The 17,062-nt window shown below is 38.6% G+C and overlaps 1 protein-coding gene across 1 annotated transcript in view; it reads right to left on the bottom strand.

Moving 5' to 3' along the window:
• The window catches only part of LOC121406305, a 44,395-nt gene that overhangs the window by 16,647 nt on the left and 10,686 nt on the right, over nt 1-17,062 (bottom strand). Inside the window, exons 10-19 of the mRNA XM_041597318.1 lie at nt 16,353-16,496; nt 15,630-15,845; nt 14,886-15,119; nt 13,618-13,911; nt 8,693-8,891; nt 7,197-7,354; nt 6,478-6,710; nt 5,728-5,934; nt 4,226-4,346; nt 1,237-1,320 (exon numbers count right to left, since the gene is read on the bottom strand). Of these exons, the coding sequence (XP_041453252.1) occupies nt 1,237-1,320; nt 4,226-4,346; nt 5,728-5,934; nt 6,478-6,710; nt 7,197-7,354; nt 8,693-8,891; nt 13,618-13,911; nt 14,886-15,119; nt 15,630-15,845; nt 16,353-16,496 (1,890 nt within the window). The remainder of the gene's footprint in view (nt 1-1,236; nt 1,321-4,225; nt 4,347-5,727; nt 5,935-6,477; nt 6,711-7,196; nt 7,355-8,692; nt 8,892-13,617; nt 13,912-14,885; nt 15,120-15,629; nt 15,846-16,352; nt 16,497-17,062) is intronic.

Genomic DNA, 17,062 nt, shown 5'->3' with positions numbered 1-17,062 from the left:
TTCCACTGAGAGACTGGTCAATGCATTTGTTACTTCGCAGATTGACTATTGTAATAGTCTCTTGATCAACTTGCCTGCATCTCACTTGTCTAAACTCCAGCACATCCAGAACACAGCCGCACGTCTAATCACACGCACAAGAAAGCACGAGCACATTACTCCTATTCTTCGTTCACTTCACTGGCTTCCTATTCCACAACGTATTCAGTTCAAGGTTCTTCTTCTAACATACAAGGCTTTCAATGGACTCGCACCATCATACATCAAAGAACTCATCCAGCCCAAGACTCAGACCACTTCCATCCGGCTCCGTTCATCAACATCAATTCACCTGCAGCTAGCACCAGGTCCACGCACTAAGACACGCTACGGTGACCGTGCTTTCTGTGTGTGTGCCCCCAAGCTTTGGAACGATCTCCCAGTGATAATCCGTGATTCTCCTTCTGTAGACACCTTCAAGATCAGACTCAAAACATATCTATTCAATGGACTGTAGTTCGATTCACTAATTCCATGTCACCCATCTGTTTTCTTTGTTTATTATAATTTCTTGCAATGTAATTTAACGTAATGTAATTTAATGTAATATTATGCAACGTAATGTGATATAATTCATTTATAATCCTTATACTTGTATTGCTTTAAGATATAAATGTTAAGCGCTTAGAAACTATTGTAATAAGCGCTATATAAATGTACATTATTATTATTATTATTATTATTATTTGTACATGTCTGTTATGAATAGACCACATACTAGTACTGTGTGTGGGGTATGTTTGTGTGTTATGTGTGTGTTTGCTTGAAATTTTAAATGAATGGATCGAAGACAAAGTGGGGTGTGTTTGTGGGTGTGTATCTGGATGTTCTGATTAAATTTTAAATGAATATATACATGAATAGCCTTAAAAAATGTGTATAGGGGGGTGCGTGTTTTTACCCGTCCGTTTATATGATATTGTAAATGATTATACAAATATACACAGAAGACTGTGCAGTCTAAGAAAATGAAGAGTTAATTCTTTACATAAGGAGCTTGCATAATGACTGCACTTCGGATTGCTGATTTAATAATTAAAATTTGAATTAGGAAATCAGAACTCCAAAGTGCAGTCGCTATAAAAGCTATGTAAGTGCTAAATTAGCTCTTGGTTGTTTTTTTTTTTTTTAAGTGTGTGTTCGTGGGAAATTTTAAATGAACATACATGTATAAATGAATTAATAAAAGCTCAATACCTGACTCGATGTGGACCACAGACCAGGTTGACCCATCAAGAACTCTGTTGTTCGCATATTTCGTGAAGTCCGTGTCATCCATCGCTATGGTGTGGAGAAAGATACAAGACAATGCCGCAAGATTTATTTCAACAACAATTTGGGAACCTGGGGCCCGTTGCAAAAAGATTTGCAATGACACTCAACTCAAACAATGAACGTGATAAATTGAAACTTGATTTCCAACCAAGAGCACGCAACTGTTGGGTTTTTTGTTTTGTTTTGGTTTTTTTTTTTACTAGCGTTTAAACGCAGCTATTTTTTCAACGGCTCCTAGTATAAATTCGCCACAATAAGTCTATCACTCTCCCTATATTCTAATAATAATTATAACCGAGGACCCTGATTTTTCCTTCCATACCAGGAATTTGCAGAAACATCTCTGTGCCAGGGGCCACGGGGCCAGGGCAGTCCAACTGGCAATCAACAAAGTTCGTTCTCTCCCTAGATCTGAAGTTCTCAAACCTAAAATAACAAGAAGACTACCGACAGAATACCGCTTGTGACCACCTTCCATCCCAATCTACCCCCTCTCCGCAAAATCCTGTGTGATAACCACCACATTTTACACATTTCTGAAAGTCTCCAACAGGCCGTTCCCGATACTCCCCTTCTAGCATACCGACGCCCACCGAATCTCAGGGACCTCATCGTTCGTGCTGAATTGCCCTCCCTCACTAACCACTCTTCTCCCATACCATGCATACAGCGTGGCACCTTCAAATGCACCAGCAACAGGTTTATTATATGTGAAATACACATTCACGAGGGCGACACTCTCACCAGCAACTCTACCAGCCTTTCTCACCGAACCAAGGGCAACATCACATGCACTACCACTAATGTTGTATATCTCATCACTTGCAGAGTTTGTAGGGTACAATACGTAGGGGAAACCAAGACCACACTCAAGAAACGATTCTACAGGCACAGATCAACCGTCAACACAGCAAAGCTGGACACTCCAGTTGGCCGCCATTTTAACCTTCCCAACCACTCTATCACTGACATGATGCTACAGGGCATCGAATCTTTAGGTACCCGTCCTGACTCAGTCCGTACTAGAAGAGAGAAGTTCTGGATGAGACGACTTCGCACCATCCAACCTCATGGCCTGAACATCCAAGAGGGGAACGACTGATCTATCCTTCTTATCCACTTTCCATTTGTACACACATATTTTTCCCCCTCAGCTCTTTTAGATTAGATACATCATAGTTTTTGCCTCTACTTTCCTCCCATATCTCATATAAGCTCAGCTCCAATTTTTCCTCTATTATTCAGGTGATATAATTATTATTACATATATATTTTTTTCTCTCCCTTCATCTCTTTATTCTACTTATTTTCATGTTTACAACGTTTTTTTCTTAATACACCCCCTTTCTCACACAGAATCAGTTTCTTTATTTGCTTTTAACCTTTTAGGCTATTTGCTTCCCTTCCATATATACAGGGTTTTTTTCTGTATAGTCTTCTGTTTTTCCCCTCACACCCAGCGGATTACAATATCAGTTACACCATTTGTATTTATATTTTTCCTTTTTGGATATATTTATATAATTTTATACTTACAGATTTAATTTTACACTTACTTTCTTCTCTTAGACTGTTTAATGCTCTAACATACATACTTATGTCTTTCGCACATTATCAGTTCTCCATTCTTTCCCTTTTCCCCACTCTTATGCACCAGTTTACCAGTTTATTATGCCTTTCTTTGTTACCTGTTTGACCCACCTCTCATTAATTCTCTTGTCATTCATCTCTTCCTCACACCCTCTATCACTGTTTTGTTCCAGATCCTGTTTGATGTTGCCTGCCTCATATCTTAATCCCTCTCGGCTTGAGGTCTTTCTTTGGCAGTACTTACACTAACTTCCCTTTGTGTCTGCATACTCCTTTTCTTTCATCCCCTTCATTAACCTGATTGGTCATCTCTTCTCACTAATTCCCCTTTTGTCTCCTTGTTCCAGCGTTGCTGTTGAATGTCTGTGGTCTATATTATGGTTGTTCCACTTTATATGTTTTTCATTTTGCCTCCGAAGAAAATTCTGCTAGGATCGAAAGCTTAGGCCCCTTTTGACTCTCTAATTTACTCCATTGGCTCTTTTTTTTTAGATAAGCAGTTTTCAGCAGCTTCTTTTGCCAATAATTATAAGAATAATAGTAATAATAATGACGACTAAAATGATAATCGGAGTCATATAGCGCTTTTCCAGAGGATACCAAGCGCTGTTAATGACAAGGCAAGTTAAAGTTTATGGTTATCTAGTTGTGTTTTAAGATGTTTTTTTAACAGGTCAAGAAAAGATAGGTTTCGGAGAGATGGAGGGAGTTTGTTCCAAAGACGGGAGGGAAGAATAATTCAATAAATAATTTATCAGATAGAAGTAAGTATTTATCTACCAAAATGTATTAAGGTCCAGTTTCAGCCCATGAGGCTTTAAGTAATAACTTAAAAACGCTGATATCATCCAAAATCTAATAGTCTCTGGCGTACTTGCTTATAGTATATAGTGTATAACACTTTCATCCCAAATAGTACTCGGTGCAATGCATTTTTATCTACAATAATGTACAGTGCATTGAACTTCCCTATATCATATTAATAATCGAAACGACTTTGACTATAAACATAGATCTTCATCAGTAATATATAATGCACAGTGAGCATGATATAAGTGTGTGTGATTCATCAATATAAAATTATTTTATTTCATTATTTAATATTCAAGTAAAGTAATTTGATTATTGAATAGGCCACTTATTGTTTAAACATTATTGTAAAAATTCAGAATTCATGCTATCGTAATAATCCAATGTATCATTTTATAATTTATATTGTTCTCTGTAAATAAAGTAATATATAACTGCTTGTTTGAAATGTTGATTGAATACCATTAACATTATTCAAAATGTATATATATTTGATCAATTGTTTGCTTACCGACAACTTCACCAATGATCCTCCATGTGATATTTACTTGTCCGGTGTGGATAACGTGGGCCGTCAAGGCTACAGGTTTTGTTGCAAGTACAGGACAATCTCCAGGTCTAGACACCAAGACCTAGAATAAAAGGGTATGTTATTATAATAATCATTACATTGTCATTATTTATTATATGATAATGAATTATTGTTATTATTGTTATTATCATTATTATTATTACATAAGTTTTACAGAATTTTACGATGATAATGAAAGTGTTATTTAGCTAGCAGTGTTATTAGGATTTAAACGATTTTAGTACGTAGCTTGTATAATTTTTCTGATATTATAAAGATAATGTATGTATGATAATGATTATGTTAAGGGATCATTTCACTTTGTTCTGATTTAAAAAATTCTCATTTTGGTTCTTGAAAATGGGGTAAACATTAGGCTTATAGTGTGAAAATACCATCACAAAAGTTTCAAAGTATCATATCTACAGGATCAATTTTAAAACCTTGGACATGTAAACCAAAGTTTCAATGACTATGTGCATAGAGCGAATCTGTGCAACACAACATAGCATGACCTACTAGTGTGTACAAGGTATACACTGAATGTACAGTGCAGCTAATAGCGTGTGTAAAGGAGATACACACAGCAGAAGGCAGTCAACATAGCCAACGGACTTTTTGAATTGGAGAAAACTGGTCATAAGCTGGAACCCATCTACGAGACGCTTCTCAAAATCAAGCTGATAAATTGCTACTTGTATCTATATTAGAGTTTTTCATCCTATATTTTGGTCTGTTTCAGGTTTTCGAGAACAAATACAGGCTCATACACATGTTTCATCTCAGTTTGAGAATTTTTTAGATCAGCTGCTCACAAAGTTAAACGATCCATTTAAATAAAACGATAATGGTTTAAAGTGATAAGGAAAGTGGGATAATAACGATGATGGTATGTAACAATTGTTTTGTATATATATATATATATATATATACATATTGTATAATGATTAGATCGATGAAATATATATGTTCCATAACGTCTATATAAAATGGAATTTGCACATGTAGCGATTATAAGGGCTATGATACATAGCGATGATGAGGGTTTAAGTGTGCGTGGTAAATAGAATAGACAATTATGCTTGTACTTTCTCAATTCATTTGACATCAATTCTATTTTTTTTTATTTTGATAAGCCAACCGACCAACCAATCAATCAACCAATCAATCAACCAACCAACCAATCAATCAACTAACCAATCAATCAATCAATCAATCGATCAATCAACCAACCAATCAATCAATCAACAAACCAGTCAAACAAACAATAAATCAATTAATCAACCAACCAATCAATCAATTAATCAACCAACCAACCAATCGATCGATCAATCAATCAATCAATCAACCAATTCAGTCAATCAAGGATTATGGTATACAGCGCTCGTAACGATAAAAAGTGTAGTCCCATCCATATATCACACTTATTATATATTACTAACCTGAGGAGGGTTGCCTGGCATAGCATACACAAAGGCACTCGTCCAAGGACTCTCTTTGTACATGGTGGAGACCATGAGCGTGATCTCGTATCTCTTCCCAGCGGCCATATGGGATGCATTGAACGAGACAGAAGGTGATTCTACCTGCTCGAGAGCAGGGAAGAACGACCCGTCCTCGTTTGATACACAGAGGATGTTCTCTGGAATCTGGGATGTAAGAAAGAATATATATTGGGAGCACGCCATTAATAACAACAACAGCTATAATAATTAAAATCATAATAGTAGTAGTCTAGAAGTAGAAGACGAAGTAGTAATAATGATAATTATTATAATAATATTAGTAATAATAATAATAATAAAATATTTTATTTCGTATCAGGACATCTGCTCCCTAAACATCCACCCCCGGATATCCACCTTCTAGGACAACCACCCCCTAGGACAAATACCCCTTAGTACATTTACAATGCGGACATCTACTCCCCGGAATCATTTTATTTACATAGCTCCTTTGCTTTGCCCTTTTCATATGATACAAAGCGAATTTATAGAAAGAAAGAACGTACGGAAGCACAAATAGGGGGTCTCAAAATTTTAAACCACATAATTATGAACCTCTCTAGAAACTGTATCACAATATTGAATAGGTTATTTTTTTAGAAACTTCTTGAAAGAGGTAAATGTTCAGAAATTCATTTTTAAATTCTTCCCGTCGTCCATCTTTTGAAACGTTTAGATTATTCGTACCTGAACACATCTCCATGTGAACTCTAAGTGATCGTTACCACTGTGATCTGGGTCACGTGATGCGGAGCCGTCCAGCACCACCATCCCACTGCCGATACCGATATCCCTCTCCCGTCCACCGACGATCACCGCCACAGGATCGGACGAATGCGTTGTGATTGTTATGTCACTATTCGGACCGGCAGTGCCATTTACGCCTTGAATTGCCACAGCAAAGGTGATGGAAGTGTCAGCTGTAATGAAAAAGGAAAGGAACATGCTTGTTAACATTAAAGCTCATGGCACTTGCAATTTAAAACAAATAGCAGTTTAAAAGAAATTGTGTGTAAAAATGATAATATAGTACTTGCGACTGCTGCTAGTATATTAACAAATCCAACAACCTGAAATCTTTAATACGGATGTTCCTAGAGTGAGTGGATGATAACGTTATGGCGGTGGAAATAAACCGGTAATCGATTAGGCCTTACATCCAATAATTGGCTTCTGTGAAAACATTATATTACATGATGTTAAAAATTTTATTTGCGTTCAATTAACATATTTTTCTCGGGAGAGAAATAAAACCAATAAAATCATGACCGAAAGAAAGGACCTCTCGGCGCTTGATAGGATTCGTCATTCTTGTAAATTCTCCATCTCCATCTTTTCTCTAATCTCCTCTATTTCTCACAATCTCCCTCTCTCTCTCTCATCCTCTCTTTCTTTCTCTTTCTCACCTGGAAGAGAGAAGGCTGGTACGTAGAGGGATCGGGAGTTCTTCGTCGTCTCATCCAATATGACGTCATCATGATCTACACTCCACATATAATCTATTTCTTGAGGTTCAGCGCCTTCGCAGTCAGCGTAAAATGTGACTTGGGCGTGAAGATAGAAGCTATTGTGATAAATTGAGAGGCGAATTACTAAGATTTAGTATAAATGATCACGTAAGATAAAGAAATTATTATCCTTACCATTATCATCATCAACTTCAATGTCATCACTATCAAAATTGGGCCATATCAATGCCAGTGACATCATCATCATTATCGCTATCTTTTTCACCACCACAACTACCAGGACTATAATAAAAAATATCATGAAAACGATCGCTACCATTTCCACTCTCAACAATATCATCATTGCCATCACCATCATCATTCAGCATTTCCAGTATTAGCATTATCATTGTCATCATCATCAGCAGCAGCAGTAGTAGCAGCAGCATTATTGATAAATCCACATTTTATTGTTCAAAATAGAAATCTGAGAAAAGAGATATTCTGAATTTTTTTGGCCCAATTGATCGTGGGTCCGGCAGCCGCTGTGCAGTGCCAGATCGACGAGGCTCTATCCCGTAAATGTTGAATGTCAAACAGGGTAGCAGCAACCCCCATCTTTTTACGTCGTTTGGTCCGACGCGGACGGGGTTTGAACTCCCGTCCTCCCGGTTGTGAGACGGACGCTCTACCAGTTTATCCCACAGACCGGCTATTATTATGATCACCATCACTACCATCGAAATCATCACCATTATCACTATCATCCTCACCATATCATCATCATCAATCGCCACCGTCGCCATCGTCACCATCATCATCATCATCGTTCGCCACCGTCACTATCATCAACATCATCAGTACCATCATCATCGACACTATCATCCTCATCGCTATCAGCATCATCACCACTATCATCCTCATCACATCATCATTACCACCGCTGCCGCCACTACCACCACCACCATCATCACTTTCACCACCACCGTTATCACCTCCACCAAGTCCCTCTTTATCATTATTCTGGACCTTTCGCATTTCCTAGGAGGAAACCCTGTACAACGCTCTAATTCCTTTGAAAATGCAAGTAAAATCACAATGGAAAGCTGAGACTGAGGCTTTTGTCTAAAGTTGATCGACCGGGACAGCATCGGAAACTCTTGACTCTGGACAACGACATACTTGCAATTGTTCTTCCGCGGCAATTCTTCGGATGATCTGCTGTCCCAGTCTACAAACTGTCGACAAAAACCTCATTGTGATTTTAATTGCATTTTCAAAGGAATCGATGCGTTGTAGAGAGAGTAAAGGCGAAAACACCCTAATTATCAATAATCACTGTCGTCATCAGCACCCTCATCATTATAACCATTATCATCCCCCATCCCAATCATCACCATCATCATTGTCGTTATCATCTTGATAGAGCTAAAACGTGAAATATTATTAATAACCTTTCTGACAGCATGACCCTCCTTGGTGTAATGGCACTTGGTACGATCGTTATGTCCGGGACCATGTCGGGAGTACGGACCACATCAAAAGTCCCGACACCAGTTCCACCCAAGAAATTGGTGGCGAAGGCAGTGAAAGTATAGACCACATCCTCAGTCAGGAGATGGCTGTCAATGTCCAGCTCAGAAGTTGTTATGCCTGGATATAATCAGGGAAAATGAAAGCAAATACGATCCAGCAATCTTCTACAGTACCAGTGGCGTAGCTATGGGGGGGGGGGGGCTGGGGGCACGTGCCCCCCCCCCGAGATTTGGTGTGCCCCCCTGAAAAAATGGCAGAGCAAAAAAAAAGGAAAAAGGGAGAAAGAGAAAAGAAAAGAAGGAAAGAAGAAAGACAGAAGAAAAAGTAAGAGGAAAATAAGAGGAGAAAGACGAGTGAATGAAACAGTGTGAGGGGAAGTCTTGCAAAAAAAAATCTTTCATGTTACTATATAAAAATTTTAGCTTGCACTTCGCACCAGAATAGCCTGTTCGATGAGACTCATATCTTGTTCATTAGGCTGATATGGAACAAGTTTGGAAGTCAATATACAAAACTTATTTTAGCTCAGACATCGAGCTTTCATTATTTTCATTTACAAATTTAAGTGCTCTGCAAAATGTCCGTTTTATGGTCTACAAATCAGCATTTTAAGCTCACGCCGCGTGGTCACATTGTTTGATTAGCCAAGTTACTATTGTCTACGTGTATTCCATAATGTTCCATTAAACAGAATGCCCAGATTCTAGGTCTAAATCTAAAACATGCGCGATAACATGCAAATTCTTTATTGAAAAAGTACATAGGCCTAAATCATCCAGTTTCACATCAGAATATCAATTGTCTGCTCACGCTTCACGATCGCATTAATAATGATACTCGATTAACTATATTTATGATTTACAAAATATGAATAGAGTGTCCCGCTTTTAGGTTTAAAATCTCGATTTTCTTCCTCTCGCGCTTCGCGCTCCCATCAATTGTTTGTTTAGTTACATACCTATCCCATTTATTAATAAAAAAGTGTTTCGAATGACCATTTTTTTAGGTCGGAATGTCAAGAAAAAGATCGCGCTTCGCGTTCGCATTATTGAAATATATACCGTCTTCGTGGGTAACTGTAAGCAGTCATTAAGGTCCCTTTTCGATAATGCTAGAACTGTTAATAAAAATTTCTGCTCGCGCTTAAATTTTCAGGACAAAATACACGAAAGTATAAAAAAAATATCGCTTGCGCTTCGCGCTCGCACTTTTTATATAAATGCTCATGAGATTATTTTATGTTTATGTTGTTTTATAAGTATAAAACCAAGAAGTGACTGATCGGGGAAAATTTCGGGCCCCGTCCCCTATCGGCGAAAGTCGGATCCGCCCTTGTGACACATACACACACACCAGAAAAATGGTGCCCACCTAAAGAAGCAAGGACCCCCAGTGCCCCCCCCCCCAGGAAAAAATCCTAGCTACGCCACTGTACAGTACCACCTAATCTCCTCAACTAGTCAAGTCTGGCCAACCCACAATCCAACATTCTGAACAGCTTATAACTTCGTCACATTTGCTACGGCCGCCGTAGATTCTAAAATTTCTACGGCGAGTAGCAATTCTACGGTCGCCTCAGAATTTCCACGGCCACTTACTCTAGCGGTCACATATGTTACGGTCGCCGCACGGCGTATTTTTTAATTTATGGAGAAAAAAAATCTGCGGCTGACGTATGTCCTTTAAATCATGACGTACGGTCGCCCTAGGGCGACCCTGCGCTGGCCGTAGGTTTTTGACAAATACTACGGCAGACGCGAGGTGGCCGCAAGGCGCCCTCACGGCGGCCGCAGGGGGACTATACAGGGAGTATACCATAAATTGCTTGTCACACTCATCATGATATTTTACATTAGACATTTCATTTCAGAAAGTTTTCAAAGTTTCGCACCATATGCATGGGCGGAAGGGAGGGGGTGGGTTTCGGGGTCCGGGCCCCTGGGTAGGAAAAAAGGGGGCGCCAAAAGAGGGAGGGAAGAAAGGGAAAGAAAAGGGAGATAAAAAAGGAGGGGGAAAGAAGAGAAAAGGGAAAGGTAAAAAAGAAAGAGAGAAAGAAACAAGAAGGGAAAAGGAGAGAATAGAAAAGGGGAAAGGGGGAGTAATAAAAGTGCGGGGGCACCGAATTGATGTTCGACCTAGGAAGGGGGGAGGGGTCTCCAAATTAATGTTTGACACTGATCTGAATATTATACGATCAGTATTGTTCGACCTAGGAAGGGGGGGGGGCAAATTTGACCTTTGGGGTGATTCGCGCTGCGCGCTCGCATCGAATGATTAGTTAGATGGACATCCTGTTAACGATTACCTAAATTGCGTAGAATGTCTATTTTTGGAACGGAATATAAAAAAAGTTCAGCTCACGCTTCGCGCTCGCATCGAATAATATTTAAGTGCCCATACTGTTCATGATTAGTAATAATGCTTAGAATTTCCAAACTTTGGGTTATTTTGGAATATAAACAATTTTCAGCTCGCCCTGACAGATAGATAGAACCCATCCTGCTCATGCTTACAACACTTCTCAGAATATTCTATTTTCAGGTCTATACACAAGCTATCAGAAATCGCGTTCGCATGATTTATTTCGGCTTATGAAATAAATCTCCCTTAACCATGTTAACGTGTTTATATGAATAAAGTCAATATTAAGATTAAGATTAATTTAAATAAACGCGTTTGTCTTAAGTAAGAACTACACCCTAGGAAACAACAACAAAAATCAGCATTTAACTCCCCAAGATAATAATAATATTAGTAATAATAATGATAATGATGATAACGTCATATTTTACCCAAGTCAGCTGCTGGTGAAAGGGCAATATCTGTGCTTCCTGGTCACATTTGTTCTTTTAAAAAAAAGTGGTATTACATCATATTCATGAATAGTTTGCTTTTTATTAAGTTATCATTAAAAAAGTGGTCTGCAGTTGCCCTTTTTCATGTGAATATGAAATAAAATAATTCAACATGCATTTAAGGCACCTGTTTGCCTGACGAGGAGGGGTCGCCATTTTTTCTGAAAAGTACACATGCATATGGGCCAAAAATTATAGGTCGGGCCCCCGAGGTGCAAAATTCTAAATACGCGCCTTGTGGCTCCGAGCATATAACACAAAAGGAGAAGGGGAAAGGAGGGAAGAAGAACACGAGGGCAGCCGCACGGCCACCGTACGCTCGACGTACGGCCGCCGTAGACCATTCTACGACATGCCTACGGCTAGTCTAATTTCTACGGCGTGCGTAGAAAAGAAAAAATGTTATAACTCCGCGTTAAAATACCACGGCCTCCCCTACGGCCTGTAAAAAGTAGGAATCCGCTGTACGTCGACCCTGCGGCCACCGCAGATTTTCTGCGGCCGCCGCAGAAATCTCTCGAATTCAGGTATCTACGGCCGCCGTAGAGCAAATGTGACCAAGGTATAAGCAGTATAGGATTGTAATATAGACCCACTTGAAGGATAACACACTCATACACTACTTGGGATATTCATACCACATTAAAATAAGTTACCGAGGAGCAAAGCAAGTAGTTTTTCTCTGAAAACAGTTTAGTTTCTCTATTCAAACAACATTCAAGGCAAATTTATTCTCTATATCATTCATATTATCCCCAAAGGTACGTTTCAAGAAGAGCTATTTACAACAAAGTACATGTAAATGAGAGAAAACACACATTGTATATTCCCGTTCAAGTTCTCTCTAATTCGCTCTCTTCCTCTTCATTTACATTGTTCTTCTCCCATTTCCCCTAAGTTATGGAACGTATGGGTGGAACGGTGGTCCTTAAGCCCCCATCCCCATCTGGACGGCTGTTATAAGCCAGTTCGTAGTTCCACTCTGCGCATGATCAGAAGATTCTGCGCATGATCAGAGGAAGGTCATTGGTACTATAGTGACATGGTGATTTAAAATCTAATGAGATAAGACCCAACTTTGATATCTTGATTATTCATATATTCTTTTGAATTGTGTTTTCATTTACATCCACAATGAAACCACAATGCGTCCACGAACGACTGGTATTTCACAGTTTGCCAAGTACATTGTGCAGTCCGCATTCAAAGTAGAAATGCAACAAATACCTTAGACTGTTCATTTGTGCGCTATTCTAGTCACCTGGGGCCCGTTGCAGAAAGAGCTGCGTTTAAACCCAAGTCAAAAAATCAATCGCAGGTCACAAATGCGCGCTGTTGATTGGTTGAAAATCAAGTTGCGCATGATTTTTAGAGTTGAGATTGATTGCAACTCTTTCTACAACGGGCCCCTGGACTATTCAATTTCTTCGTCCTGCTATGTGGGGCATGCTTAGTTAATACCTTGCTCTGAAATCATCTATCATAATGAAAGAAATGAAAGGTCATTTTACCTTAATTGTATATGAAGTAACTACAAACCGGTCTATTATTAAACCCCTCCTTTTAAATTAAAACTCATTTCATATATCACTGTGTTAAAGGACCAACCGGAATAGACAGAGTGGCAATGGTATGTAAGCATTTTTATCACATTTAATAATGATGTCCGGTTGTCACACCTTAACATTTTAGCCAGCATAAATGTGCCGACGTATTTTACCTATGGCCAATCGTTTTCTCCTTTAATTCCATTTTTTCAATATCAAGTAGTTCAATCTTGATATTGTAAACAATCCTTGAATATCAAGAATCCAAGCTCTTTGTAGAATTGCTTGTGTGGCTAGATAAATGAATGTCTTGATATTAAGAAATTATTTTAATGAAAAACGCTGTAAAATACTATGTTGGCATGCGCTGGCTAAAATGTTCAAGTGTGAGAGCCCCCTTCTTTCTTTTTTTTTTTTTTTTACAAAGTAAGGACTAGTTACCATTTACGGCCTCGGTCAGATTATCACTATCTGCTGGACTAACCGTCCACATGTACGTGAAGCTCCTGCTGGCACCGCCGATGGTTTCCCGGGCAGATATAAAGACATTCCCGCAGCTACTGACCGTCTTGGCGCCACGAAGAACCACGCCCACTAGACTAGAATTCCCCTCTGATACGGTGATGTCGGTCTCCTCCGCTGCGCTCGGGTACTCGCCGATGCCGTATATGACGCCCTCACGGACGGTGAGAGTCTCACCTGGATCAGCGAAAGATATTATTAAAAGTTGTAACACTGAATGTCACTGTTACATTTTCCTAGCACCCTTTCCTGAATAAATCGAGCATGAAGTGCGTAAAATTAATTATAAGAAAAAGTTTAATCTTTGGTACCATAATTTGGGATCCTAATTATTTACTTTATTTACGAGTCTAAAAGCTGAGTTCCGTCAAATTTATTTCATTAAACACCACCATCACCACTGCCATCACCAAATTGTTAGAAACACCAGAAAGTTTTACAGAAGAAAGATTAAAAAAAGAGATTTTACATTTCAAAAATAACAAAATCATTCTCTAAAACTGTTATAACTAGATATAGTACGTGCAATTTTTTTTTTACAATTTTACAGAACAGGTCTGTTTTAAAAAGGGAGAAAAGTTTTATTAAATAAATTAGTAAGGTTACATACACCAAATACCAATTTTCTGTAATTTTACACAAATACATGTAAGATTGCACAGTGCAGTAAGAATACAGGTGTTCTCGAGACTCTGCTGTAGGAATTTTTTTTTTTTGGGGGGGGGTTTACGTAGAAAATTTTTAACAGTGTACCATAACCTCAATCACATCCAACATCGTCACCACCATTATCACCTTTCTTATCCTTTATTCTTCCTCCTCATTATTAACAATATCACCATCATCACCACCACCACCACCACCATGACCACCACACTGCAAAGACTCCGGTGTTGATTTAACACCAGCCCAGAATCTATACATGTCCACACCAGAGAAGTGTTAAACAACACCGGTTGGTATTAGTCTAGCACCGGCATCGGTTTTATTCCAAACTGGTGTTGTTTCAATACTTCTCTGGTGTAGACATATATAGATTCCGGGCTGGTGTTAAATCAACACCGGAGTTTTTGCAGTGCACCACTATCATCATCATCGTAATTATCATAATCCTCATCATCAACACCACCACCACCACCGCCACCACCACCACTATCATAGAAGAGTATTTGAAAATATCGGTGAACCTGGTTCGATGAGATTATCTCCTTGGCCAAGCATGATTTCCAGCATCTTATGGTTCCTGGTCAGGTAGCATCGGCTCCCCTCTCCCAGAAGGTTTCTGCTCCCAGCAATGTCAGTGGGCATCGCCCCATTTTCGCCCTCTTCTTCAACCGTTGCTACGAAGATGGCATCGCAATCGGGTAGGATGTTGTCTTTGATCGAGACTTCCGTTGGGAACTCGAGAACGAGGATGTTTCCTTCGAAAAGATAAAAGAGACCTTGTTAATTATGTGGACATGGTTTGGAACTTCAACCATCAAATTCGTTTGGAGAATCAGCATCGTCTTCCTCCTCCTCCTCTTCATCTTCTTTATCATCATCAACATCCATTATTTCCAGAGCATCATCAGCATAAACTATTATCACCATCATCTTCCTCATTTCCATCATCATCGTTTTCACTGTCATCATAAATCATCATCATTATCGTCATCATCATTATGATCACCATCTTCACCACCACCACCACTAACGGTCGCTACCATCATCACCATGATCATTCATGATCATGATCATTATCACCACCAACACCATCACCACCACCATCGTCATCACCACCATCGTCACCATCACCATCACCACCCCCACCACCAACACCATCATCGTCATCACCATCATCATCATCATCAACAACATTATGATCACCACCACCACCATCATCGTCATCACCACCATCGTCGTCACCATCATCATCATCCTCTATTTACCTGTTGGTTTGAAAGAAAGCGTAGCCATGTCAAGCTGAGGAGGGGGATCGTAGAAAGTGATGGCGTAGTATCCGGTCCCGGTGGTAGGCAGTAGGTCAATCCCATTGAACGATGGAGCAACCATTACCTGGACCGATTCAGATGGGGCTTCAAGGTTAAAGGTCAAAGTCGTGTCACCTTCAAAGAATCCCATCGCAGGCGCCATATCTTCATCATCTGAAAAAAATTAGGATTAAGTCAAGGTTGCTTTTTAATTTTATATTTTTTACGTATCTTATAATGAAGGTTTATTTCCAAACTTTTACATTGATTACATGCTTTATTTATGGTTGTGATACTTTATATCATGTATGCACTAACCAATGTTGATAACCTCTCCATTTATGATACAGCGACCATGGTGATGATGTCTAAGATGATATCATCCTAATTATATTTACCGTATATATTATCATTTTCATCATAAACATCATCTTCATTATTACCATCATCATCACCATCATCATCGTCATCATCATCACTATCATTATTATCGGTAGTAGTAGTAGTAGTAGTAGAAGTAGTAGTGGTAGTACATGTAGTAGTAGTAGTAGTAGTAGTAGAAGTAGTAGTGGTAGTACATGTAGTAGTAGTAGTAGTAGTAGTAGAAGAAGTAGTAGTGGTAGTAGTAGAAGTTGTAGTAGTAGTAGTAGTTAAAAAACGAGTATAATGAAGCTGACGTACCGTACAGAAAGACAAGATAAGGAACGAGATCTAAGGCTTTTGCTTGTGTAAAGTCTAATCCATCCTCAGCCGTGAATCTTAGTACATAATTTGGCGTCGAGCCGAGAAGAAAAACATCCTCAGAAACGTTATCAACTGTTATTGCTGTAAGAAAATCATCCAAAAACATTTTTTTGGATAAAAATAGTAAGTTTATTTCTTAAAGCTTTTAAGAGTAGATTTGTCAAATCGACTTTATCACGCCTTATGCTGTGTATAATGTTAATAATGATATGGAACATTTACAATATAGCGCTAAATTAATATTACTACATAGGGGGCCTACTATAATCCAATCATCCAAAAATATATATTTTTTTGGATAAAAATAGTAAGTTTATTTCTTAAAGCTTTTAAGAGTAGATTTGTCAAATCGACTTTATCACGCCTTATATTGTGTATAATGTTAATGATATGGAATATTTACAATATAGCGCTAAATTAATATTACTACATGTACATAGGGGGCCTATTATTATCCAATCATCCAAAAATATATATTTTTGGATAAAAATAGTAAGTTTATTTCTTAAAGCTATTAAGAGTAGATTAATTTGTCAAATCGATTTTATCACGCCTTATGCTGTGTATAATGTTAATAAGGATATGCAACATTTACAATATAGCGCTAAATTAATATTTCTACATAGTGGGCCTACTATTACCCCGGC

This window comes from Lytechinus variegatus, chromosome 19 (genome assembly GCF_018143015.1).
Source record: "Lytechinus variegatus isolate NC3 chromosome 19, Lvar_3.0, whole genome shotgun sequence".
NCBI lineage: Eukaryota > Metazoa > Echinodermata > Echinoidea > Temnopleuroida > Toxopneustidae > Lytechinus > Lytechinus variegatus.
This window is presented reverse-complemented; position numbering and strand designations above follow the sequence as displayed.